The 25977-nt window shown below is 40.8% G+C and overlaps 1 protein-coding gene across 1 annotated transcript in view; it reads right to left on the minus strand.

Annotated features, from left to right (window-relative positions):
* Positions 1-25406, minus strand: part of kcnq5a (potassium voltage-gated channel, KQT-like subfamily, member 5a) — a 95490-nt gene extending 70084 nt beyond the window's left edge. The window contains exon 1 of the mRNA XM_078273008.1: positions 24625-25406. Coding sequence (XP_078129134.1) covers positions 24625-25004 — 380 coding nt within the window. The 5' untranslated portion in view covers positions 25005-25406. The remainder of the gene's footprint in view (positions 1-24624) is intronic.
* Between the last annotated feature and the right edge of the window lie 571 nt (positions 25407-25977).

Consider the following 25977-nt stretch of genomic DNA (forward strand, 5'->3'; position numbering starts at 1 on the left):
TTATTTACATATGATGTGTCAATTATGCATTGATTACCTTATAGTAAATGTTTTGTGTCTCTCTCTATTTTCCACACACTCTGCATTTCACTGAGTTAAAGGGACGCAAGGAAAAACATAAAGATGACTGTGTACGTACAGTATAGGTGAGTATATGAGAGAGGGACTGACAGAGACTAGAGCTGCCAATCTTCCACTAATAAATACCATTCAAATATATGACGCTCAAATTCAGCCCATTATTAATATTTACTACACAACTACTCATAGTAGTTGTGTAGTAAATATCTCTCATAGTTCCTTGCACTAAGATCTCACAATGCCTTGTGTTGCTTATTCCCGCTAACTTTATTGTTCATCAGATGTGACGTGACAAATGCATTTTGTTTCTACATGCGGGTAGGCCATGGCGGTAAGGGCGAGATTCGCTTTGTATGTGTAAAAAAATACACATACAAATAGAAATTTCAGCCTTCGATTAGTATTGATTTTTTTACTGTTTGAATTATATTCGACTTCTGACATTAGTTCCAACAGCCCTAACAGAGACACAGACAGAGGGAAAAAGAGAACTTTAGAGTACAACCCAATAAACAGAAACAACCAGAACATAAAGACATTTGTGTTGTTACTGTAGTGTTCCTTTTTGTCAAAAAAAATAATAATATGACACAGATAGCTGCACTGTGTCACAGGGGTCATGATACATTGTTGTTTTGTGACCACAATTTAAAACTGGATGTTGTTATGAACTGAAAAAGTACATCTCATGAATCGTCTTTACATACAAGAGAGTTATAGAGATTACCAAGCAAAAACAGAACAGAAAAAAAACGGCATAATTTCTTCTGGCATCAAGATCAAATTAAATGGAATAGAACAATCAGTAATTCATAATTGAAAAATCTAATGACATTTTCCTTTGTAAAATAAAATTCTAAGACGATTTATATATAAAAGAGAACTAACATACTCCTTTTCTGGTGATATATGCTTGTTCACTCAGAGAGAGATTAAGACTATATTGAAACTGTATACGCCATAGCCAGCATGAGTCAGATATCAAAAGGAGCGGAGATCAAGGTGTCAAGGTAAGTCTTTTTTTCAGCTGAGGGATAGAAGAGGAAATCCAGTGTTATGAACTGAGAAATGACCAGCATCAGTGGCTCCTCAGGGCCATACACTGATGGACACACACAAACACCTCAGGTCCATCAAGCAGTGTTTTCCCCAGATTGAGAAGTTCACATAATAAACGACAAAATAGGTCAGTGAAAAAAACTATGTTCTAAAAACGAGCATATGAGCATTTTAACCATGACCACGATATTTCTCTAACATAGTAGTTTTAGTTGCCAAAACCTAACCATACGTTGTCAATATGGACAACGTAAACATGTTACTTGCAAGCTGTTTGAACTAATAACTAATGTTGTCTTGAATCATGACAACACCCTGCTTTCCCCTTAACTCTTCTCTCTCATACAGGAAGAGTTAAATTAAAAAACGTTCATTAAAGACCTGACATACAAAAAAATCTTAAAAATTAAATGCTAATTTTATTTTTAAAGTTTATGCCAAGAGGTTTCTTGGGGATTTTGGCTGTTTTAGGCATATGAAGTCAGTACATGTCTTTATGCAATACATGCAAAAAGTAAATCATGTTGGTATCCCAATAAGTTTCTGTGAGTTACCTGAAAAGGCGTGATTAGGAGAACCCTAAAGATAAAACTATCGATTTATCTTTCATCTCAAACAGAGTGGAGCCTGCCTGAATACTGCCACAGAATTGCCTTTGTCTCGCCACTCTTTCCTCCTATCAAGCTATATGCACTATAGCACCTATATGGCGAGGCAGCTCAGCCGGGGCACAGATCAGCAGATTTCCAGTAAGAAATCATCTGCTCTCTGAAGTGATTTCATGTCTAATTGCTTTTATTGACTTGGCGGCTCTGAACTGGTGGCCGCCCGTATTGGCTTACTGTGCAAAACCATCAGGCATAAAAGTGAAAAAAGGGGAAAAAACATTAGAGATGGATTTACTGGTGTCATCAGCGCTGCTGGCAATTTGGACTGTTCGATTAGACAGTTTCCGGAACGTTGTACATTTTTAAATGCTCATTGACTGTTTAAACCCCTGGCACTTCTGACACCCCACTAACCCGGAAACACTGTATAAAGTCTATAAAGTTATATATAGTCAAAACATAACTAATATTTCCAGATAACACACAATGGCTTAAGTAACCCATTTTGACTGATTACGTTGCGTATGCCTCATCTGTGCAAACCTTCTGTGTTTTTGTTTAGTTTTTTGTTGTTGTCTTAGTTGTTTTTAAGGTGTAAAAGGAGGGCTTTATTCATTACTCCGTGGCTGTCTTAAAGGACAATTCTGGCGCAAAACAAACCTAGGGGTATTCACAGATGTGTACCCACTCTGTCGCTCTCTGGGACATGTTTTCATGCTAAACGAATGTGTTTGTAGCTTGAAAGACGCTAGCGCGGACCGCTGGTTAGCTTGCAACGCTAGTATTCGGGGCACAGGGACAGTAAAAACAAATCGCTATTTGTACCACTAAAAAGGCTCAAAATATCACCACACTTCAACGGTAGCATAATGAGGGTCCCTAAATGTTAACCAAAGCATTGAGAACTTTGTAAGTGTACAGACAGTTTATTGAACGAAGAGCTGCGGGAGCTCCGTGAAAGGGCTACGAGAGAGAGAGAGAGCTACCGGTAGTCAATGCCGCAACACAGCCTCGTACTTCGGGAAACTGGTGGTGTACCTGCGGACATTGTGAACCTATGGCCACCGAACAGGAGTGTCTGTGTTGCACGGAGTGGGACCTGTTGCGTCGTGACACACGAGACGCAGAGTTTTCCCCTCTCTGTTAAACAGGGCTGTACTTGAAACTAAAGTTATGCAGAGTGCGATTATTTCAGATATATTGAGCAAATTGCTTTTGATTTTAGTTTGCATCGCCAGCTGTAAGTCATGACTGGTTTTTAAGACGGCGGCGGCATGTAAACATGTACGCGAGTGTCTTTATAATGTATCTTTTCAATAAACTGTCTGTACACTTACAAAGTTCTCAATGCTTCGGTTAACATTTAGGGACCCTTATTATGCTACAAGTTGTTGAAGTGTGGTGACATTTTGAGCCTTTTTAGTGGTATAAATAGCGATTTGTTTTTACTTTCCCTGTGCCCCGAATACTAGCGTTGTAAGCTAATCACCGGTCCGCGCTAGCGTCTTTCAAGCTACAAACACATTTGATTAGCATGAAAACATGTCCCAGAGAGCAACAGAGTGGGTACACATCTGTTAATAATCCCTAGGTTTGTTTTACGCCGGAATTGTCCTTTAAAGCCAACCTGTCGCGTGCGCCATGTGACGTCAAAATGACGCAGATCTCGCTGGCGCGCCAGGATTTTAAATGCGCGACTAGAGGTCGTGCACCACTCTATTTTTTTCAGCGGCGCACGACAAAGTGGAAACAGGAAGCATGAACAAGTTCGAGGGGAACCGGATGCCAGGACTTTCAGAGTGACTGCAAGTCTCTCTTGTAAACTTACTGGGTTAAGAGGAGTTCTTTTATGGTGAATGAAAGGCTTGATCCAACAAAGTAGGTCATCGAATCAAATCGAAGCATTAACGGCAATGCTGCTGCCAGTTCTGCCGTTGTTTACCTTTTTCTTCTTCTTCTAGTCCGTAGAAATAGCAAAGTCGGTAGCCTTTCCTCATTAGTGCCACCTCTGTTCAGGAGAAGACTGCAACTAGTGTCGCGACCACCACGCACGAGTATAAATAGTTATGGCGCTCCCACGATGTCACATTTGCGCAGGACAGGTCGGCTGCGGCGGGTATACTGCACATTTTACTTTATGTTGTAGGTGCCCCTTGGAAATTCAATAAAGATGAGAAAAATAAACAATTAAAAAACATAACTATAAAAGCTCTATCCTATATTTGCTACCATCATTTATTAAATTAACCACCAAATCAAATGGATTGAGCATATTGAATTTAAAGTATTTAGTAGTGAAGAACTTGACACTATGAGATTTGGTGCATTGTGAATGGGTTGGTTACTTAAAACTTACTAAATGACCTTGAAGAAGTACACAGACAAGATCCCTTGTTTCCTTATTGGCTTGTGCATTGATCTATTTGTTTGTTTGCTCTGTTTTCAAGCACACAAACACAGACCTCACCCAGCAAGCTAAGTGGTAATCAATTGAGTCCCCCACCTCTTGAATTAGGAATAGGGTGTGTGTTTTTCAAAGTGCTGGGCATCACCATGGAAACGACCAAGGCACAGGAGAAAGGGGTGCTTCGAGGTGGCAGTGAGAGAGAAGGCAGTGTTCCTGTTTGAGCAGAAAGATGTAAGTAATGGCTGGACCAGACATTGAGTGGATCATTTACAATAAACGTGTTCAGTGCCACAGTATCTGAGGAGAGAGGGTATTAGTGAACCCTGCATGGCAGGTGTAATTTGCCACAGATGCACTCATGATGATGACCTCTCACTATTGTTAGGTTTAATACTGCATGAATGTGGAAGGAGACTTGGTGGCTTAAAAAAACGATAAACGCATGAAAACATAAAGAGCAGAGGACAGCAAGCCTATTATAGTGTGTGTGATTGCTTTGAATCCCTTTTCTTAACAGTGTTTCAATGTGCAATACAAACCTTGCCTTGTTTTGAACTCAAAAGTCCCTAACCTGCATGTGGAATAAAATTAAATGTGTCAATGTCATTTTGTCATATATACAGGACTTTGACACCAGAGTATGGGGGTTGATGTCCTGTAAAAGTCAAGGTTTTGGTTAAATATTGAAAAAGTAAATGCATCCTGTCTCGGGCCTCAAGTCAGCGTTGACCCAATATATTTAGCCATAACCAGAATCTTTTCCTAACCTTAACCAAGTGCTTTGAGCTGCCTACATCCACACTACTAGGTTTTTGTTTTAAAATGCATATCTTTTACTACGTTTACGCCTCGTGTCCACACTACTTCGGCATTTCAAAGGCCTTAAAACTGAGATGTTTCGAAACACTGCTGACCCCATTTTAGTTTGAAAACTCTGGGGTTGCATTGTAGTCTGGACTGTAGTCTGGACTTCAATGTAGAAGTTGGACAGCATTACATTCCCTACAAAACATATTTCCTAATGTCAATTAGTTGGAAAATAACATCATTGTCAGCAGGCAGGGTTTGGCATGGCTGTTTTGCAATAGTTTTTTCCATTTTAAACAGGGGATGTTTCTAGAAAAGTGGGATGCGTTTACAACGAACCACCTATAACCCCCAAACTCCCCCCTCCCACCCTCTAACCCGTCAATATGGATGTTTTGATCTCCTCCACTTATATACTTCCAATTAGAGAATGGGTTTATGGGCCAGCTGTATTTCTGAACGGGGGTGTTTTTGTTTTGCTTTGTAGTATTAGGCCCACTGCTTTTCTTAATTATGAATAATAAAAGTGATTCATAATGGAAAAAAGCATTCCAACTTCACACGCACATAGAAACTGATTCAACCACACATACAGTGGCTGCCAGAGACGCCGAGTTAAAAGGACATTTCTTGGCCGGCAAATGTTGTTTTTCAGCAATTATTTTGAGATTGACGGGATAAAAATCTTTTTCTAATTTCTGTTAATGCTTCCCAACACTTTTGTCATTGTTCTGCTCTTCAGCCTCTGTGGCACGAGGACGCTGAAAACCCCATTATAAAAGACACAAAAGCACACTACCTCCCACTGTGTCACAAACACAGTTTGTCTAAAGGCTGCACTGAGCCTTGTCATTGCATAGGGGAACATCTGTGTCACTGTTGTGGTAAGAGTTAGAGTGAAGCTTCCATATTTTTCCAATAAGCTCTCCTAAATAAAATGAGCATGAACTCTGAAACGCAGATTGCTTGTTGTCAGTATGAATTATGTGAACATTGTGTTCCTCCACCACAAACCGGAATATGTGACATTCCCATGAATGGGTTTTTCTATTTTCTTTTGTTCATCACATGTAGTAAAGGTTATCTTTGTTTAGGACACTGAAACAAATTTGATTGAGGTTAAGCAACTGAGACAACTTGGCTATAGTTGGGCCTAAACTTGAGCTGAAGCTGGGTTGGAAAATTGAACCTTGGACAACAGATTTGAACCAGAGCTGTCTCCCATTCTGACACAGCCTACTTTTAACCTCATCTCTATGTCAAAGTCAAACAAATTGAGAAAGTACTCCAAATGTACTCCATGGTGCATGAACGCTTATGGATCAATGGTTTAGAACTGGATTAAGCTGCACAAGAGGTTTGAGAGGGTTTGTAGGGATGTTTTGCTACATTATGAGGTTCTTTGCTGACTCTCTAGGTCACCTTTTACATCCATTGTAACCTGTGAAGCGGACTACAGCCGTGATCCTTGGTGTGGTGGATTACTCCTGTAAAATTTCAGGCGTTGATGACAATTTTGAGAATTTCAAAAATCTGTTTAAATCATTTCTTCAAACGTATGAGCATGTACTTACTGACAAAAACAACTCATCTCAAAGTCAATTTGATGGCTTGACGTCTTTATTTTTCTAGTTTGGTACTTCCGTCCACAACAAGAAACGCTGCATTAAATACCAATTTTCTTACAGACACTTCCTACACACACATTTAGGACTTGTTCTACGAATGCTTTGATAAATAAGGGCCCAGAAGTGATGACTTTGACCGTCCACATCTACTCTGGCTGGAGCTGGACCTGGTCTGGAGCAGACCTTGTGTTCAGTGCCTGTCCTAATATCTTAAATGTGGCCAAGTCTGCTCTCAATGCACCATTTACCTCAGAAACCCCGGCCATAATTTATCCACCGGCCTCTCCGAAACATGTTGCCTTCCCCTCCCCCTCTCCTTCTTTCTTTGCTTAACAAGGTCAGGAGACAAAGGGTGGAGGGGGAGAAGATGTTTGTTACTTGGATCTTGTGGTGGAGAAGCTGCAGTCTCTGTCACGGTTCGGTCCGTCACATGTATTTGTATTTGTATTTGTGTGTATGTGTATGTGCGCGTTCTGGGTCTGCAAGTATGGAAAATCTATTGTGGTTGGGAGCTAAAGATGAGCTCATTTGGGGCCAGGAATCTTTGTGGATCTACTAGTGTGTCAGTTCAGTATATAGGCACGTATGTGTGTGTCTTTTTGGAGCCGTCCAATCACCTGTCGGTATTTATGTTTGCATGAATGTGTGAATGTGCAGCTTCAAGGTGACTAAGCTATGTGGGTCTCTAAGCCGAATGTTTGCTTGCTCTAACATCCCTGCAGGATCCTCTAGCTGTTAAGAGAGGCTGAATAACCTTTCTATACAAAATCGCACCATAAGAGATGCCATCATTTTCCAAAGAGGGCCTTAAAATTGGAGGGTTTCACATCTGCAGTGAAGTGCCGGAACAGTCTTCTTCAAAAACCAGAAGATGAAATAAATTATTTGAGTATATTAGCCCAGTTTCCACAGCTCTGTCCCTCTGCTGCTACTTGCTGTTATTTGCATTTTATATGCAGCATTGGTATTCAAGCGATCTATTAGTTTTGGTTAAATATTCTTAACTGTGGATGTTTAAGCTTTAGTTTTATTAAATGCTAGGCTTAGAAATTATTTTCTTTTTTCAGAGGGCATATTTTGTCGCTCTGATCTTTTGGGGCATTAAGGCCGTTTTGGGAAACCTTTGAAATAATTTCAATTTGTATTCCACCAAATGTGTTTTACCTGTTTTAACTTCTTTCCCACGGTTGGAAAATGGCAACAGGTCTCACAGAAAAGGATGGAGGCATTTTCCTTTCACTGATGCCGACCAGTCTATCCTTTACTCAACTGTTGGCTTTTTAACTGTATTGGTTGTATGTCAAAGCACTGTGTGGTTCAGCTTTGAACACAAATGCAGTTTTTTTGAGTTACACTGTGCTCCAGCAACAATTCCTCAGAAAATCAATTACACTCAACAGCTGATATGCATTAGCAGCACTTCTGGTAAGTAACAAAAAACACCTGCACAGACAAATCAGGATAATAGCTTGACACCTTTCTATATTTGCTTCCTAACCTGCACAGACTGAGGACTCAAATGTCTACATTTCCTGCAGAAAAAGGGAAAGTGTCTAATGGAACATACACATTGAAGGGTGCATTTATGAATCCATTAGTATCTAACCCTGGTGTCTGTTCATATCTGACACAGCACGACACACATCAGATTTTGCTGTCGGAAATTATCTCAACTGTAACGCCTTTTTAATTTCCAGTTTCATCGAGCAGGGCTGGCGGTGTTGCGCAACATGGTGGTGATTTATAGGAACGAGAGTTGTGTTTGTAACAATCCCAAATAGTCTGTGAGAGAGCAAAGGATATGGAGAGAGTTTCCTTGCATCGAGCAAAGCGTGAGCGGGCCTGCGCTGCGCCAAATAACCGCGTGGCCAAAAGAAACGAAGCAGCCAGCCAGGCACGGAAGGCGAAATGCAGGAAAAACTAATATTGTGTGAATTCCCCAAACTGATCTCTGAACCTGAGGGTCTCATACACCCCCAGCCTCCTATTCCTTGCTGCTCCCCTTCCTCTTCTCACTAGCTGGGCCAGTGCTAGCATGTGCTTTTTAGGATGGGCAAGATCCATCTTCGTTGCCGGCAAAAACAAAACCACGTATTCCCCTATTTCGCTCTGTCCTCTGCGACTTCCCCAAACACCTAGTCACATTGTGTGCTGAACCCAGCGGGGAGCTCAAATCGTGTTGTGTCGGAAAGGGCCTAGAAGGATTTACATATATTAAAGCTGTGAAGGGAAGGCTATCATCTCTAGCCTTTGGTGTCATTATAAACAGCCTCATGCAGAATTGGATGGCGTTGACATTTAGCAAGTGTACAACAGACTCACAAATATCCCCCATCTCTGCTCTTACACTCCCTCCTACACTCTTTCCCTCTTTCTCTCTGTCCAACCAGATGTGTGCCTGAGTGTGTGCACTATTTGATTTGAAAATGTTTAATTTGTGTTTTAATTAGAGGACATTTGTTGTTTAATAGTCATTTTTTTTAAATAACAAAACTCTCTTTCTCTTTTTCTATAAAGAAACAGAGATGGGCAACCTCATTTATAAAGACAGCATCATGTACTGTCATATGTCATTCACACACACTGTATCACACACGTAAAGTAGTTTTATCCCTTAGGAAGAAATGTCTGTAACTTCTATTTAGTCATTGGAGACTTAACTATAACATTTAAGTTGTAATCCTTAAAACTGCAGTCCTGGTTGATCTGGTGGCACATGTGGCTCAGCAAGTGCAGTTTAACACTACAGCAAAAGTTCCTTGAGCAGCTACTTTCTCAGAAATACAATAGAAGAGCAGATGTATCAGTTTAAAGCACAGCCAAACAAACCCACGTTGTTTTAATAAAGAAGTCAATCAATAACTGGCCTTTTTTCCATCGTGCCATAAGCAATTGTGATCTGATTTCATGCTGAACTCAGCGTGCATAGTTCTTCACACAACAGAGCACACAGCTCACTGTGGCTGCTGATTAAAATGTAAAACAAATATTGTTATATTTATTATTATATAATTTTTGATGAACGACGTTAGTCAATGAATAATTTGAATGTAAAGCAGCAGTAGTAGAACATGTTGAATTTGCATTAACAGAAATGTAATACAGCTCTGATACGGCTGTGAGAGAAAAGGCTGATATCAACGAGATAAAATTACAAACAGTTACGCTAAACATGGTTTGATTACATAAATATCATAAGGAGTGTAACTTTAAGTCTTAACCCTAAAATTAAATGGTTTACCTTGTGGAAACCAGCATGTTGTCCCCAAATGACTCAAATTTATATCACAACATGATTTAAAGTACACACTTACTCACTCACTCACTCTCACACACACACACACACACACACACACACACACACACACACACACACACACACACACACACACATATGGGCAACCTCCTCAATCACTTAGATAAAAGCTCAAATGCTCTCTTATCACTCACTCTGTCACACATATTGTCATACACATCCACACATCACTCTCACACATACAGTACGCATGACTGTGTTAACCAGTCAACTGGGTCTGTTTAAGTTAAATCAAATTTTAAAAATCTCTCTCTCTCTCTCTCTCTCTCTCTCTCTCTTTGTTTTGCTCACACACACACACACACACACACACACACACACACACACACACACAAAAGGTGTGATGTTATCCAAACAGCTGTCTTGTTGTGTCAGGCTGGTTGCTCTGTTGGCTGCAGGCCTAAGAGAAGGCTTACTTAAAGAAAACAGAGACTCACTCTACATTAGACTGACTCCCGTCAATGGACTGGGCCCAATGCCTGCGCACACACACACACACACACACACACACACACACACACACACACACACACACACACACACACACACATACATACACACACACACACTCTCTCGCACTCAGAGAAAGTTTCTCACACACATGCACTCACAGGGACATTCTCTCCCCTCTTGCCTCATTCCCTCTCACACCCTTGCACACACACAGAGTAACACAGAGAACTTTTCATGCAGTGTAACATGAGTCACTCGATTCTGTACAAGCTCTGGTTGCTAGGGCCAACATGTTCTTTGGGGGCTTTTGCTGAGTCATGTGGTAGAGATGTCGCACACACATACACAAAAATGTTAGTGTAGTACATGTACACAAACAAATTCCAAAGCACAGAGAGCTGAAAAGCGTTCATAAATTGTTGAATATTTGCAAAGGAACTCATAAACAAAAGTGACATTTGATCAGTCATTTTGTTACAGAAACATAGCCTACTTGGCAATTACACACACGCACGCACACACACTCGCGCGCACACACACACACACACATGCCTAAAACCTGCTCATATTCCTCTTTCACAAATTAATCTAATCTTTCAGCTTCTCCTTCATTACATCCTCATCTTTGTCACATTTGCTTCAGAGAAACTCCCGGAACTACAACAACAATCAAAGATCAGATTTTGTCTTACTAAAGTGCCCTTTACATTTATTTATTTATTTATTTGTTTGCGCAAAATCAAATATCATGGCAAAAGACATACAATAATGATGTGAATGGCTTTATGCAGGAAAGGAGGGAAGCCAAAGTGACACACACAAAGTCCTCCCCAATCAAAAAAAAAGAGGTGTAATTACAAACTGCAAGCCTGGAATTGTAATTTAGGGCAAGTAAAACATACCTTATGTAAAAGACTTTGAACTGCCTTTGTGAATGAAAGGAGCTTTACAAATAAACGTGCCCTTTGAGCACTGAACCCCCAACTGCTCAGTGCGCCTGTTTATGGGCAGTACACTCGCTCTGACATTTCTACATTAATGCATGTGTGTGTATTTTGGGCCTGTGTGTGTACAGTAATGTGTAAATCAACAACAGAGTGAAAAAAATGAAATTTAGGAATGAAGGTATGCTTTCATTTTCTGTCTAAACTCTGTACATATTCTGCATTCTTGACCTATTAACCCACATAAGCTGGCTACGTGAGACTGCATTTGAAATGGTTAGTAAACGAAGCAGTGAGAAATAAACGTAAAATTGTGTATTGTGGACCACACAATAGTGCAGGCTTGCAAAAGCATGTGCTCTATTAAGTGTCAACACCTATCTATATAAACCACAAAGAAGGTGTATATAGCATGAGGCAGGCACACACATGATCACAGGATAACTCATTTTGTGCTTTTGAAACAGTAAAATCCTATGTCCATTCAGTGTCCCTCTAGCCTACATATCCACGACGTTCCACTTCCGGGATTGCTCCGTTGCCGTCCGTTACCTTCCGCTTTCTTTGTGTTGGAATTTTAAACTCTTGCTGATTTCTGAGGACTATGGTTAGCTGCTCCTCAGATCTCTGCAGGGTAAATCCAGACAGCTAGCTAGACTATCTGTCCAATCTGAGTTTTCTTTTGCAACACTTAAACAACTTTTGAATGTACACGTTCCACCAAAACAAGTTCCCTTCTGAGGCTATTTTGCAGTGGCACCGTGGCTCTGCCCGGTGCCTAGTGCTACATAAGACGATTGACACTGGTTTAAAGAAATGCCAATAAACCAGAGCATGTTTTTGTCTCATCCCGGAATGCTGTGTGTACAAACCAGACCCTCCTCCGCAGCACTGTGAAGGAAGGTCTTGCAAAGCGTGACTAGCGTACGGTGCTGGAGTGCAGCAATGTGTTGCATCATTCTCACCAAGTTTAACCAAGATGCGACAGTCAAACAAACAAATGATCCCATTGATCTCAAAGCAGGGGACAATAAAGATTCCTCACTGAGTAAACAAAGAGGAACAGATGATGGACAGCACTCGTACTCCTCAGGGGACACGTTCTGGCTCCTGATAGCTTTTAATAAAAGATGAAAAAAACGTAGCTTGCCTCAGTTTCATTAAACTCTTGCACATATGCCCACAATTCTTCACTCAGAGCACTTCAAAGGTGCCTTCACAACAGAACAGACATCTTTAATGGCAATAAAGGAACATTGATTCACAACAGATTCGGCAACACAGAGAGAGGAAGTGGGAGAAATTTTAATCTTTAAATCAAACCGACGTAAAAATGTTGTGGGAAAACTTTCAGTTGACTCTGTTCATTAGCTGCTTTAAAAGCATCTTCTCTATATGTCAATTGGCTGGAACAACACCATATAAACTGTTCTGTTGGAGAGATGTATGAGACAACTACTGGTAAGAGCTGACAGATTATTCAAGTCTGACTTCTGCCATCAAAGAAAGGCTCCGGCTGTTTCTACCTCTATCACAGGAATTGTAATAAGTTCACACAATAAGTAAAAGCCAACTCACATGCCTACCCACATTAGCTCCATGTTAACAAGACAGAGAAATGAAATGAAATGGGAAAATGAAGAATACCGCGTAACAACTTTATTTTGTACTAATTTTGCTGTTGTCCTGTTACACACTTCCTTTCCTCTCAACCCTGTCCCTCCTCCCTCCATCTCTTATACTCTGCTGTCTCAGATTGTTGGATATTGATGCTGAGCTGGTTACTTTATAGTCCAGGCAAGATAGGCAATTTGCATAAAAACCAATGTGGCTGTTTATGTGTATGCCTGAAGCATTGTCAAGGAAGGCCATACTCTTCTGAGATTAATATATAAATAAATATTCAAATCAGTTATTCTACACAATGTGAAAAAAAAAAAAACAACTTTATCTTTTATTTTGCTTATTTGATTAATTTTTATGTACTTGCATGCTTCTTGCAACTTTTGGTTGGTATCTTCATGGGTGAATGCACCTTTTGTCAGTCACTTTAGATAAAAGCGTAAGCTAAAAGGATGTAATTTCATCAAAACATCAGTGTAGACATATTGTGATCAGTTTATCGGATGTGGAGGAAAAGAAAAATCCTCGTCTGATTCATGAGGGAAAAGCAAACTGTGGTGCTGCTACACAGATTTATTATTCATATCCATTTTACTAATATAGGACTGTCCCACAGCATGGTGATATGTGCAGCATCCAAGTTCACTAGCTGCATTCAATGTCATTTGGGAAAAACTTGGAGATTTTGGTGTATTTACCTGCAGCTGGTCATCAGCCAATGGTAAATTGTTTCACATGAACTGGACCAATTATAAAGCGTCTGCAGGAAATGAATAATGGGAGTTATGGCCTAAAGTCCTGCATATTATTGATCAGAGAAAAATGGAGGTTGTATGGATATGTTTACCATTAATCTGGCACTGTTTTCCTGTGGTCAATCATGTGCTGTGAAACATCGTAACTCATATTGTAAACTCATTTCGTATTACAAACTTTTCAAGTTTACTGCAGGTATTTATCCCTTTTGTCTTTTCCTCTGTGAGAAGAGACTGCTAATCTTGGGACCCTGAACTGGGATGCAGCAATCCTTCACCCATTTGGGCTTCGCCGTCCCATTTCCCACCACGTCAGAAGTAAATGCCATTATTTAGTCCTTTATGGACAAATATTCTAAAGACTAGATTCAGAGTAATTAGTATCATAGTGAAAATGTAGTTTAACACTCTCTTCATCAACTCAACTCTCTTCATTTTCATTACCGTCCACCTCTCTCTCTCTCTCTCTTTCTCTCTCTCTCTCTCTCTCTCTCTCTCTCTCTCTCTCTCTCTCTCTCTCTGTCTCTCTCTCTCTCTCTAAAGTAATTTTGGGGTACAATGGTTCTGGAGAAAGCTTCAAGCAGCAATACCAAAGGCCAAACAATCAGCCTGTTCCATTTTGAACGGGCACTGTGCTAGTATAAAATAAATATGCAAGTCCTTACATGGGTTGTATCTCATAGCACAACAGTTTGTGTCAAATGAAGTACTCTGGAAATGGAAACTTGACAATTTAACATGTCTCATTGGCCCTTAATAGCCACAGTGTGCATTCACTTGGCAGCACACCATCATCTGCAATTGGTCAACAATGTCACGCAATAGGTTAGATTTGTGTTTTTGTGTGTGTTTCGGGTGCATGTGTTTTTCTTTTCACCACCATTACAGTGATACTTTGCCGAATTCAATCCTGCTCTGATATATCATTGTGCAGGCATTGTGTTTAGATGAACGGTGTTGGGTTTTTTTTCCCCAGGGGATCTCAGTGAATGACCTACATGACGCGTTTTGCGTCATCCGGCGGATCACTGCAGACCTCGGCTGCTTGGAGCTCTGTGCACTGCGGCCACAGAGGAAAGCCACACAGCGTTTATCTGCACACTGCCATCACACAGAGCTGGATTTAAACCAGCAAAATATCTCTTTAACTCCCATGTTCATATAAGGCATGTGGGATGTGCTTTCTAAGTCCAAGTGTATGTAACCCTTCGGTTATAGCTATAATACAATGATCAAAATGGGAGTCATTTAGGCATTCACATATCATCACATCCTTGTGCTCATGCATGTCACAATTATTTTCACTTTTGCTAAATCTGTCACTTTGTTAAATTAATCAACAATTAGTCTAGAAAATGTCAAACCGTACTCATTACAAGGTGACATGTTCAAATTGCTTGTTTTCTTTGACCAACAGTCCAAATCCCCAAAGATATTCAATACAATTTTATAAAACAACGAAAGCTGGAACCAATGACTGTTCTTTGATAAATTAATTCAATTAAATGTGTCAGTGTGTGTTTTCACTTCCAGCACATACAGCAGTGCATAGTAATATCACTACTTGGAAAGCAAATCACCCCGCTATCTGTAATCTCATTTCACTCTTCCTCTCTTCATCTCCTCTTTTCTCAACCAACCACTCTCTCGCTTCCTCTCAATGCCTATGTTAACTCTCAACATTTCTCCAATTAGAATTATTCAACTGGCATGACTAATGACGTCCCCTGATCCGTCCACAGGTGAAAACATGCCAAAAAAGCTCTCACTCTGTCTGTGCGTGTGTGTGTGTGTGTGTGTAAAGTAAGTGCAAATGTGCATTCCTGTGTCTTAATATGGGTGCATGTGTACACAGTATGAGGATCCGTGACTGCGTGGTTTTGAGTTACACTCTTGTTTAGAGAGCTGATAGGGTAACGTCTGAGGTGTGTGTGCAGCGGGTCACTACAGCCTCCCCTGTAGTGACGCAAACCCAGCAGAGGTGCACTCTGTGTGGGTAGGAGGACGGACAAGCTCAGCCTGTCTCCATCCATCAGCGCTGGAGTCTGCACAGCAAACTGGCACCTCCGCTGATGTACGAGAGTGCTGCCGGATGACTAATGAGCAGACACACACCGATGCTGACACACACTGATGCTGACAGATACACCGCGTAACCCTGCATACTCATGCAGTCATACACTGGAAGGAAAGCCTGTGCAGTGCTTGTAAGTGTGTTATACCAATACTGAACACACACAATCGGTAATTCTGACAAACGCAGATACCGTACGTACACATTCATTCTCACACAAACACTTGCAGTCTTTTTTTCTCTCTCATTCACACACTCATAGAAATGCAAGTGTGCGCTCTGAAAGATCTCTTGCTCTTTCCCTCTCAAACCCTTCGACACAAACACACACACACACACACACACACACACACACACACACACACACACACACACACACACACACACACACACTTCCTGTATGACCTGCTCGGATGTCATAGTATATTTGTCACTGCAGTCCCTTCCGATCTTGCACCTTCTTACCAGTGAGCTCTGGTTCTCTGATGAAACCGACAAGCTGATCTGATTGTTCATCAAATCTCTCCACTCTGACAAAGGCTAATTAGCTCATTTCTTTTTGCACATTTGAAATGGTATATATATATGAACAATGACAACGTGACTACAGCTAGTAAAAGTATTTTACTCGATCCCCAGGTTCTCAAATGCTCTGTGAACTGGAGCTTTTGATATCCATAAAATAATAACTAATTTGCAATGCTATACACGGCACAGACACAATTAACTGTGTGTTTATTATTAATGAAACATTTGTTTTAATGAGTTATTAGCCTACTCCAACTTAAAGAAAATTCTTCTGATAAAATAGGCCTACATCACATTAATCAATAATGCAGGAAGGTTGCTTGACATTATCAAATATTTTATTCCAGCTCTGCAAAGTTGCAGATCTTACAGAGCTGCTTCTTTGAGCTCTTTCTCTCTCTTCTTCAGTCGTCTTTGTTGTGAAGACATACTTAAGCACACAAAACTAACATTAGGCTATACATTTTTTTTAAATGCAAAGTTCTTACATTAACCAATTGTTAATTTATCATTTCATGACAAAATAAGGCGACTTTCACTTTCACTAACGTCACATCTGATTGTTGGTTGAAAACTCACGTAACATATTGACTGTAAACAACGTATAACCTAGCATGATTCCAAACCATCCCACCCCTGAGCCTCTCTCTTCTCTACAGAACGCACACTAATGTAACAGACTTAACGTAGCTACGTTAGCCTGCTGCTGCAATATAGGCTGTCATTAGCTTTGGTTGATAACGTAGCATTTTACGTTACTATAGCTAATGGCAATGCTGCACGACGTGATGCAAACGTTACAAGCTGAAGCTGCACTTTATTCAAAGCTCAAGTGGATTTTTTTGGTTACTATTCACAGGGCATTTGGCATAATCTCATGTGAAGGCAGAACGGCTTGGCTTTCCCTCTTTCATTCAAGTCACGTGACTGGGGACAGTGTGCACCATGAGGGCAAGATTGCATGATATAGCGATTTAAATTTGGTAATGATGGTCGTATTATCATATTGCTGCAGCCACAACAGCAACAAAAAAAATAAAGAAAGAAAAGTTTATTTAGGCTCTTTCACCAGAGGGGCAGCTAAGCCAATCAGGGCAAACGGGCAGTTGCCAGGGCAACAATAGCCCGTACCTGTGCACGTCCCTGTAACACTGGAATATTGAGGAGAATATGTAGTGGGTGTATTGAAACTGGATGCTCATGGGGGATCTTTGTATTGTAAGCGTTCCTGGTGAACTGGAAAGACACTAAACTGCAGACAAATACAGTGCGTTTTGTATGACTTAAAGAGGAGAAAAGGGATTTTCTGATGAACCACGGTGTGTTAGGAGTGATGCACTAATCATGCATTAATCATCAGTTTGAACTATAAATTATACTCCCTCCTCCCCAAAATTGTCTAAGGATCTGGGGATTTAGGAATGCTATTGGAATGTCATTGAATGCAACTTTCAAAAAAACACATTCCCTGCTCTTAACTGCATTACCACATAATGATAACACAACTATAAGGTCCACTCTGATGGATTACCTATCTCATGAAAGTCATCTTGTAGATCAGACATCAGAGATGATGCCTTTTTTTTCCTGCTAAAACGTTTTCGAATCTCCCTGTTCTCATCTTCACCTCCCGTTTCACCCTCTCTCACTCTATCTTCTTTTTGTACGTGTTTTCATCTTATCTTGCTTCCTCTCCATCCATCCTTCTGTTTTGCCCTGAATGCCAACTGGTGACCTGGACACACAAATTCACATTGTGTCTGTGCTGTGTTACACTCTCCAGTAAAGACATAAAATAAAACACACATTACCATTAATAGGGTACCCACTCTGTGCCTATTCATGCAAACACCGGAACTTATCATGACAGTATTTACAACACACAGACACAGACACAGACACACACACAGACACACACACACACACACACACACACACACACACACACACACACACACACACACACACACACCTCTCTTTCTATTCATCCCATTTAATGGGTCCTTAGCATTTTCCAGCATTTTCCATTGGGTGCTAGCCAACAGCCTCCTCCCTACCTGGAAATAACTAAAAAAAACAAACCAAAACACAGAGACTCTTATACGTATGTCCTCAGGTGTCTCAAATGTCACCATGTTCTCAGGAAACATAGTGCAGTCGCCTTTGATGTTCTTCAAGTCTGAGTGCATTTTACATTTTATTTTGGGATCAATGAACCTGCTGTTTGAATAATATGCGAGTGCAACAGCCTTTTTCTAGTGTTTCAGATGCTTGTTATGAGCAAGTACTGCGTTGGATGTAGGGCTCGGTATGGGTACTCAATACATTTTAACCGAAATTAACCCAGTACAGAGTAGTATTTAAACTTCTCCACTCAAGCGATAACTGCATTTGATCCTTTTTTTTTTTTTTTTACCTAGATCTAGAAGGAAATGTTTATTTGTATGGTTTTGCTCACAGACACTTTAATGCAACTTTATGTGATTGGCCCACTATCGCAGAAGCTAGTAATGGAGTGGTGGTGGCATTTTACACAACTAAATACTTCCTTTCACATGATGGGTATCGAATGAAGTAGAAAAAAAGAGCACCATGAGTCCATGAACAGGGCAACTGACTGTGGTTAGTTCACACGTCTGTAAAAATAGCAGACAGTCGCATACTATCTGCTAGAGTCAGTTGAACAGGGGGAAGATCACATTGCCGGTAGCCTACCAGTTACAAACAGGCTAGTGAGCGAAAAATTAAACGATAGCAACACGGTAACGTGCTGCAGATCCGGTGTTTTTAGCTGAGCTGGACCATATATTCGGTTAAAACAGATTGGTGATGCTGTTCTGCCGTCATTGTTCTCCGTGAAGTTAGCTGTAGCTGAATGTAGCCCCATTGTGTTTTTATGTGGACTGACTGCGTCGGACTTCGTTTAAAAATAGCCTTTGCAACGTGGTAACTTAGGAGGCGATTTGGCCTTGTGTGCACTGATTAATTTGGCATGTTTTAATGAAAACTTAACTCCTGGCTGCTTTGGAAGACTCAACTTATCAGTCACAGCACAGATGTCACCCTTCCACATGATACACCCCCCCCTTACCACTAGTGAGGGGTCAAACTAAATTGCTATGGCTGGTTTCAATTGGTAGGGCAGCAATACCAAGAGGAAAACAAATATCTATACAAACAACAGGCCATCAGATTACCAATTATTCATAAAACATAGTGGACAGTCAGTGGTATGTAGATGTTGAAATATGGCCAGAACACCAGAAAAGAAAAGTGACAACAAGTCTGTTACTTCCAGCAACTGTAATAACGTGATCCACCTGGCTGAAAGACGTCCAACAAACCAAACAACAATAAAAACCTGTTTTGGACCAAAGAAACCCAAATCAATATGCTTCTACTTGTTATAATTCACATAAGGAATCAATTATGTCAATGCTGTCTTTAAATAACTCAAAATCCTCCACACTCACACATCTTATCTTCTAAAATAGAACGTTTGGTCCCTCAGCCCTCAGAGGTTTGTGGTGCCTCAACACCATCAAGCTACTTCCACCTTTGCTACTGTGAGAGAACAGTTATTCGCACAACCACAAGAGGCCACTTGTCAGGAAAACAAGACATAGGTTGTTTAAAGCGTTTGATAAAGACAGTCTATACTGTAATACCCAATGCCTATCAGTGAATGCTATGTGGCTGTTAAAATAGAAATAAAGTGACATTCCCTTTAAAGAGCCAACTGAAGCTGACAATTAATGCATCACAGATGCTGAACAAATCTGTGTGGTTAAAGTATAACACTGGACTGAGGTTGATCATTACAACAAAGTGCGTATCCGCCTCGTGGCAAACAGGCTGGGTTGATGTGCTACCTGTCGATGGACCAGAATGGCCCTGGGATCAATGACTGACGCACTCAAAACCGTGTGAGCAAATCAATCTCACACACATACACATACACACACACACACACACACACACACACACACACACAAAAAGTATTTGTTGAATACACACTCTTACCCACTTTCCCGATACAGAAACATTACACACAAACACATACAAACATTAGGGCATGGACAAGACGTCATGTCAGATTTGCATGAAACACAAAAACAGTTGAGCAAATAGATAAATTGGGTGAAACATTACTCTCATACACACAAAAACACAGAAAGGAATCATCTCGGTATAGCACATAATGGAGACTGTGGCTGGAACACATTTCAGCAAATGTGATTAGGCCAACACACGCCATCTCATTAAGAGATTGAATCTTAATGCCAGCAGTTTTTCAGTGTGGGAGCACTATTTGGCAAGAGGAAAGCCCAGATGCTTATCAGTGTCCCGATTTATACATCAGCAGCACACCAGGGATTCCTATAGTATACAGAGTAATATACATATATTGATTTCAAATATACAGTAAATGCACATTAACACACATGCACAGTCAACTTGTTTTCTGACACGCTTGCACAGCGTAGTTCCACACACACACAAACGCACAATGCAGCATATGTTTCTACAAAACCGCTTACTAATTAAAGGATCAAAAGGAAAATTGTCTTTTATAAATCATGTACTTTCTTTTGTTTGTGGGTGTGTTTGTGCATCTCCTACCACGTGTGAATGTGTTTATGTGTAGCCATGTGACTGTTTGTACGTGTGGCCATACCACATTTGTCTACAATTGAGTGTATCTGCACAAACATATGAATGTTTTTGTGTCTTTTTGCATGTTTATGTATTTACTTTTGCTTTTTCGTCTGCATACTGCATATCTACTGTATATGTGCAAGTGTGCAAGCCACTGCACAAGCATGTGTGTATATGTGTGGTAACTACTCCCTGCCATCTTGCATTAACGCACACCGCAGTGACTGATGGGGAGTGACCACGAAAGAAATACATTTACTTAAATGGCATGTGACACACTGAAATAACTGTGAATTAAGGCGGACCATGACGTCACCATGTGCATTAGTACAAACAGCTAATATAATAGCCAACCATACGATTACTTATATCACTGGAAAGTATGCAAATGTGGGTGAAACTTACTTTTTTGTGGTTAGCAACGCAATCGTCTCTCATATTAAAGTACCTACATTGTGTGTAAATCACCAAGTCTGAAGTTTGAGTCTAGATCAAGATGACTCAGACTTAAACAAAGTGTCCTCCTAACCCTTCTAATCAAGATGCCGTACATTCACTGTGACTGTTGAAAATATCCTATGGTCTCTCCAGCTTTCTTTTACCTGCTTTCCTAGATCAAGACAAATGTTTGGGTAATTAGGTAATTTTCAAAGTAATCTCTCGCTGCCCTTTGGGGCCATAAAATTGTTCTGATATGGTGAAATCCATTCAAAAGAGAAAACCAGGTTTTTTTAGCGGATGGAATAATCCCACTGTCATTGCTGATTGGGAGTTCAATCTTATTCTGGTGGTGTTTTTATCATTACTAACACTGGATCTGTGTACGTACACATACATGCTATTTAGGTATTTGCAGAGTTAGTTAGCATCACAGCGTAAAATAGGCATGTACAATAAACTGCACTGAAATACGTATAGCTATGTGTACAGTAGACACATTCACATCTATAATTTTCATCGGAATCCTATTCTATGAATCTTTTTCTGCATCAAAGCACAAAGAAAACACACTCATGCTTTCTGTCAATTTGCCTGCAATGTGAGATTATTTTCCTAATCTGACAAAGGTTTTCTTTATATCACTTGTACAGTTTATTTAAGGCTGTGGTTGTGAGCAGATGTAACAACTTAACCCCAGCGACCTCAGCTGTCCCGCCTGAGCAAATAAAAACGTCAACATCCGGCTTTGCAGCCCCTCCTCTGACAGCTCCACTGCTTCCTTCTCACAGCGCTCCTCTTCCAACAAGACTGTTGGAAGTTGAAACAGGAAGGGATGTGGTGTTTCATCACTCCAACCATGCTGTGGTTGGTGGGCTTGCTGGTGCATTTGTGTGAAAGAGATAGTGCATATGTATATGTTGTATATATGCTGTATATACACAGATAGATAAGCAGACAGTGAGAAAAAAATGCATAAAGTGTGTATTCTTTTGGTTTAACCACAGCTGTGTTAATGCAGAGCCTGCTCTTTCATGAAACATCAACTCCCTGTTACATGTTTATATAAATAAATGTAAATGTAATCCTCTGAAACATGCTCTGCCACACATATGATAAATGATACATGATGATACATTGCCAGGTGTTTAAAATAAACAAAAAAACAAAAGTTAACACGAGCATCGACTGTTTCCACCGCTGAGCAGACAGAAAAGCGCGTCACTCACTTACGAAAACGCAAACTTAATCAAGTCACAGCACCGCCTGCACTGTTTGATTGACAGGTGATCTCTTGGACGTGCAGCGCAGAAACAGCACAGCTAAAAGAAAAGGAAGGATCTTGCAGATTACCAGTGCATATGACCAAGCAACTGTCTCGCAAAACACCAAGATAACAACTGGTGTGGATTAATACAGTTTACAGTAAGCGTGTGTCATGTTGACAAGCACCCTTGGGACACAGAGTCAGGCAAAAGAACAACAAATCATATTAGACAGATATAAACCAGGAAAGCTCAGCCCAAATGTTAGCAATAATCTGCAATATTTACAGTATTTTTTGTTTCGAAAGGAGAATTCAAATCAGAAATTTCGGCTATGAAGGAGCTATTTCCCACCAGAGGAAGCAAGCTGTGGTCAGCTGAAGGCTGTTTTGAATTTAAGAATTGAAACATGTCAGCTTTAAAAGTTTCCCTCCAGGACTTTTCCCAGAGCTACTCTCTGTCCAAATCAGTGGTGAAAGACTCAAAATCATGCACGGGAGTAGCAGGTAATAATACATTTACCCTTTTCAGTTGACAGTGTGCTGACCTTTTCTAAGAGCCCCAAATCTGTTGGAGCTTCCAGTGTTACGTAAAGATCAGGAAGAGATTGGGCCTAATAAAGTACTCTGTCTGATGTATTGATTCTACATGCAGGTCTTTTGCAATTAGGTCTGCAATATGAAATAGGTGTGCATTGTAAATTGCAAAATATCTTCACATACGAGCACCAATCAACAGGTGACTGAAATCAGGTCAATGATAGCATCACCATCAAAAAAGTTAGGAAAAAGAAAAGATCTTTCCCAGTCAGAAAATGTGTTTCTATGCATATCTGTGCATGTTTGTGTTCATGCATGGGGGGGTGAAGAGAGATTCATTTGCATATGTGAGAGAGACTAGAGAATAGAATACATTGTAAATAGTGAGTGTTTCCACAAAAAAACTTTAAAGGTGCCCTGCCACACGTATGTCATTACTTTGTGGTAATGTCTGAAGTTCTACCATGGACTCTGTAACATTTTTTGAGGAAATAAATGCCTTAGTTACCTTGTTTCAAGCCATTCTAGCGTGGTATAGAAAGCCTGCAGGAAGACTCAGCTCGATTTGTGCCAGTTCTCATTAATATTCAACAAGCTATGCTGCTTGACTCTGATTGGCTAACAGCTAGCCAATGAGAGCCTGGCTATCAGCATCCTTTACCCAGCGCAACTGGGTGAGCTCATGAATAGTAATGAGCTCAGGCAACACCACGTCAGACTGACCAGCTTTTGTAATTGGCCTGATTTCTCCGCTTATTTCTTTTCAGTGGTTAGAGCTGACAGAGGAGGTAGCAGTGCAAAAACGGTTTTGTGTGGCAGGGCACCTTTAACTTCAGAGCTGCAAAGATTAATTGATTAATCAATTAGTTAGTTAACTAATCAATTAATCACCAACTATTTTGAAAACTGATTGATTGATTAGTCCTGACTGCAGCTTCTTAAACGTCATCTTGGGCTTTGGGAAGCACTGATTGAACCTTTATTTTTATTTATTTTTTACCATTTTCTGACATTTAATAGACCAAACAACCAATCAATTAATGGAGAAAATAATCAACAGATTAATTGACACTGAAAATAATCGTTAGTTGCAGCCCTAATTCACTTTTTCCTTGGAAGCCACATCTTCATACAACTGCATCAGTTTAATACCATGATGTGTGTGCACCATGACCCCAGCTGGTCATTATCATCAGGTGAACAAAAGGCAATATGAAAACTTAAATCAGTTAGATTTAAAAAATAAAAATAAAAAAAGTGGCATGTTTTCATTTTATTGCTCCTTAAATGAAATATTCATTATGTTGTATACTTTATTTCCTGTAAATTCGGCCTTTAAATGTAGTTACCTGGTATTCAATTGAGAACAGAAAAAAGATTTGAAGTAAGTTGTGCTGTAAACCTCTCTGCTATACAGTGATTACAAGTGCAAGTACTCACACAAAAGCGTGGTAGATGAACGCCCATTCCCTCGGTCTCTCCAACACGTTATACAAGTAGTTCTGGAACCGCCGGTACCGCGCGTTCCTGCGGCCGCTCTGCGCGCTGTAGATCAGCGGTTTCCCCAGCAGGCTGAGCCGGGCACCCTGCTTCCTCTCCGATCCCACAGCACCTATCGTGGAGGGCGACAGGAGACCGTCACCGACCCGCACCGCGTTATTCATCGTCCTCTGCCCAGACTCCACATCTTTCAGTGCGTAGTCCTGCGCCCGGTGTCCTGTTGGGGTCTTCAGCCAGAGCCCAGTGCCGCTGCTCTCATCGCCGGTGTGACTTCGCGGCATGGCATCACCAGCGCTGTGCGCTGGGAGACCGGCAGACATTCATATGGAGCCAAGTGCTCTTGCGCTGGGTGTTTGACTACTTTGGCTTTCACTAGACACTAAATAAAACAAAGTAGTGGGAGAAGAGTTCAATTTCTAATCTGCTCTCATCTTGTCATCCTGTGGCCGTGTGAGCAGATTCACAGTCCGGTTTGGACACGTTGGCCATCTGCGCAAGGCTGGAGAAGAGTGGGGTTATGAAGGAGTGGATCCATCGAGACATTTGGCAGGGGGAGGGCTCTCCCACCCTCCCGTTCTTCCCCAACTCACTCTCACTCGCCGTCTTGCTTCTTTTCTGTCAAAGTGTGTGGAGCCTGCCGGTGCTGCCCAAACCATGCTTCACTTTTACTTATCGGACTGCGAAGTGCGCAGCACAGCCAGCAGTACCAGAACCACTGCGTTAGTAGGACTGTTCTCGACATCTAAGTTGCGGCTATATCTACGATTTTCTATTTGAATAATGTTAATTGAAGAAACGTCAAAAGACACAAATGCACCGATGACGCAGGTTTTACGCAGGCGAGGAAATTGCCCGATGACCAAAACAACCAGCATGATCATTTTGATTCGTTAATCCATAGGCCAACACGCTGCATCCATCTGCCATTAGGCTTTGAAACACTTAAAACTTAAATTAAGTATTTTCTTTTGCATTTATTTCCGAAGTCAGTCTTTAGGAGAGAACTGGGCATGGCTACTGATAACTGAAAATATTCTGAAACTGGTTTTATACGATGTGTTCCCATAACTAAAACTTATCATTAAATTGGTTGAAGATTAAACACCACGTTGAGTTCAGATCATATTCTGAGAATCAAACTTACAATGAACTGTATCGGCTTCAGCAGCAGACAGTGACGGTGACGTTCAAACTACCGTCGCCCCGAACCGAACACACTTTCTGATTATGTTAACAGCTGGCTCACTGGTTTCTTTCTACTGGCCGACCATGAGCCATGGAGAGGATAGTTTA

The sequence above is a fragment of the Sander vitreus genome, chromosome 17, assembly GCF_031162955.1.
Source record: "Sander vitreus isolate 19-12246 chromosome 17, sanVit1, whole genome shotgun sequence".
NCBI lineage: Eukaryota > Metazoa > Chordata > Actinopteri > Perciformes > Percidae > Sander > Sander vitreus.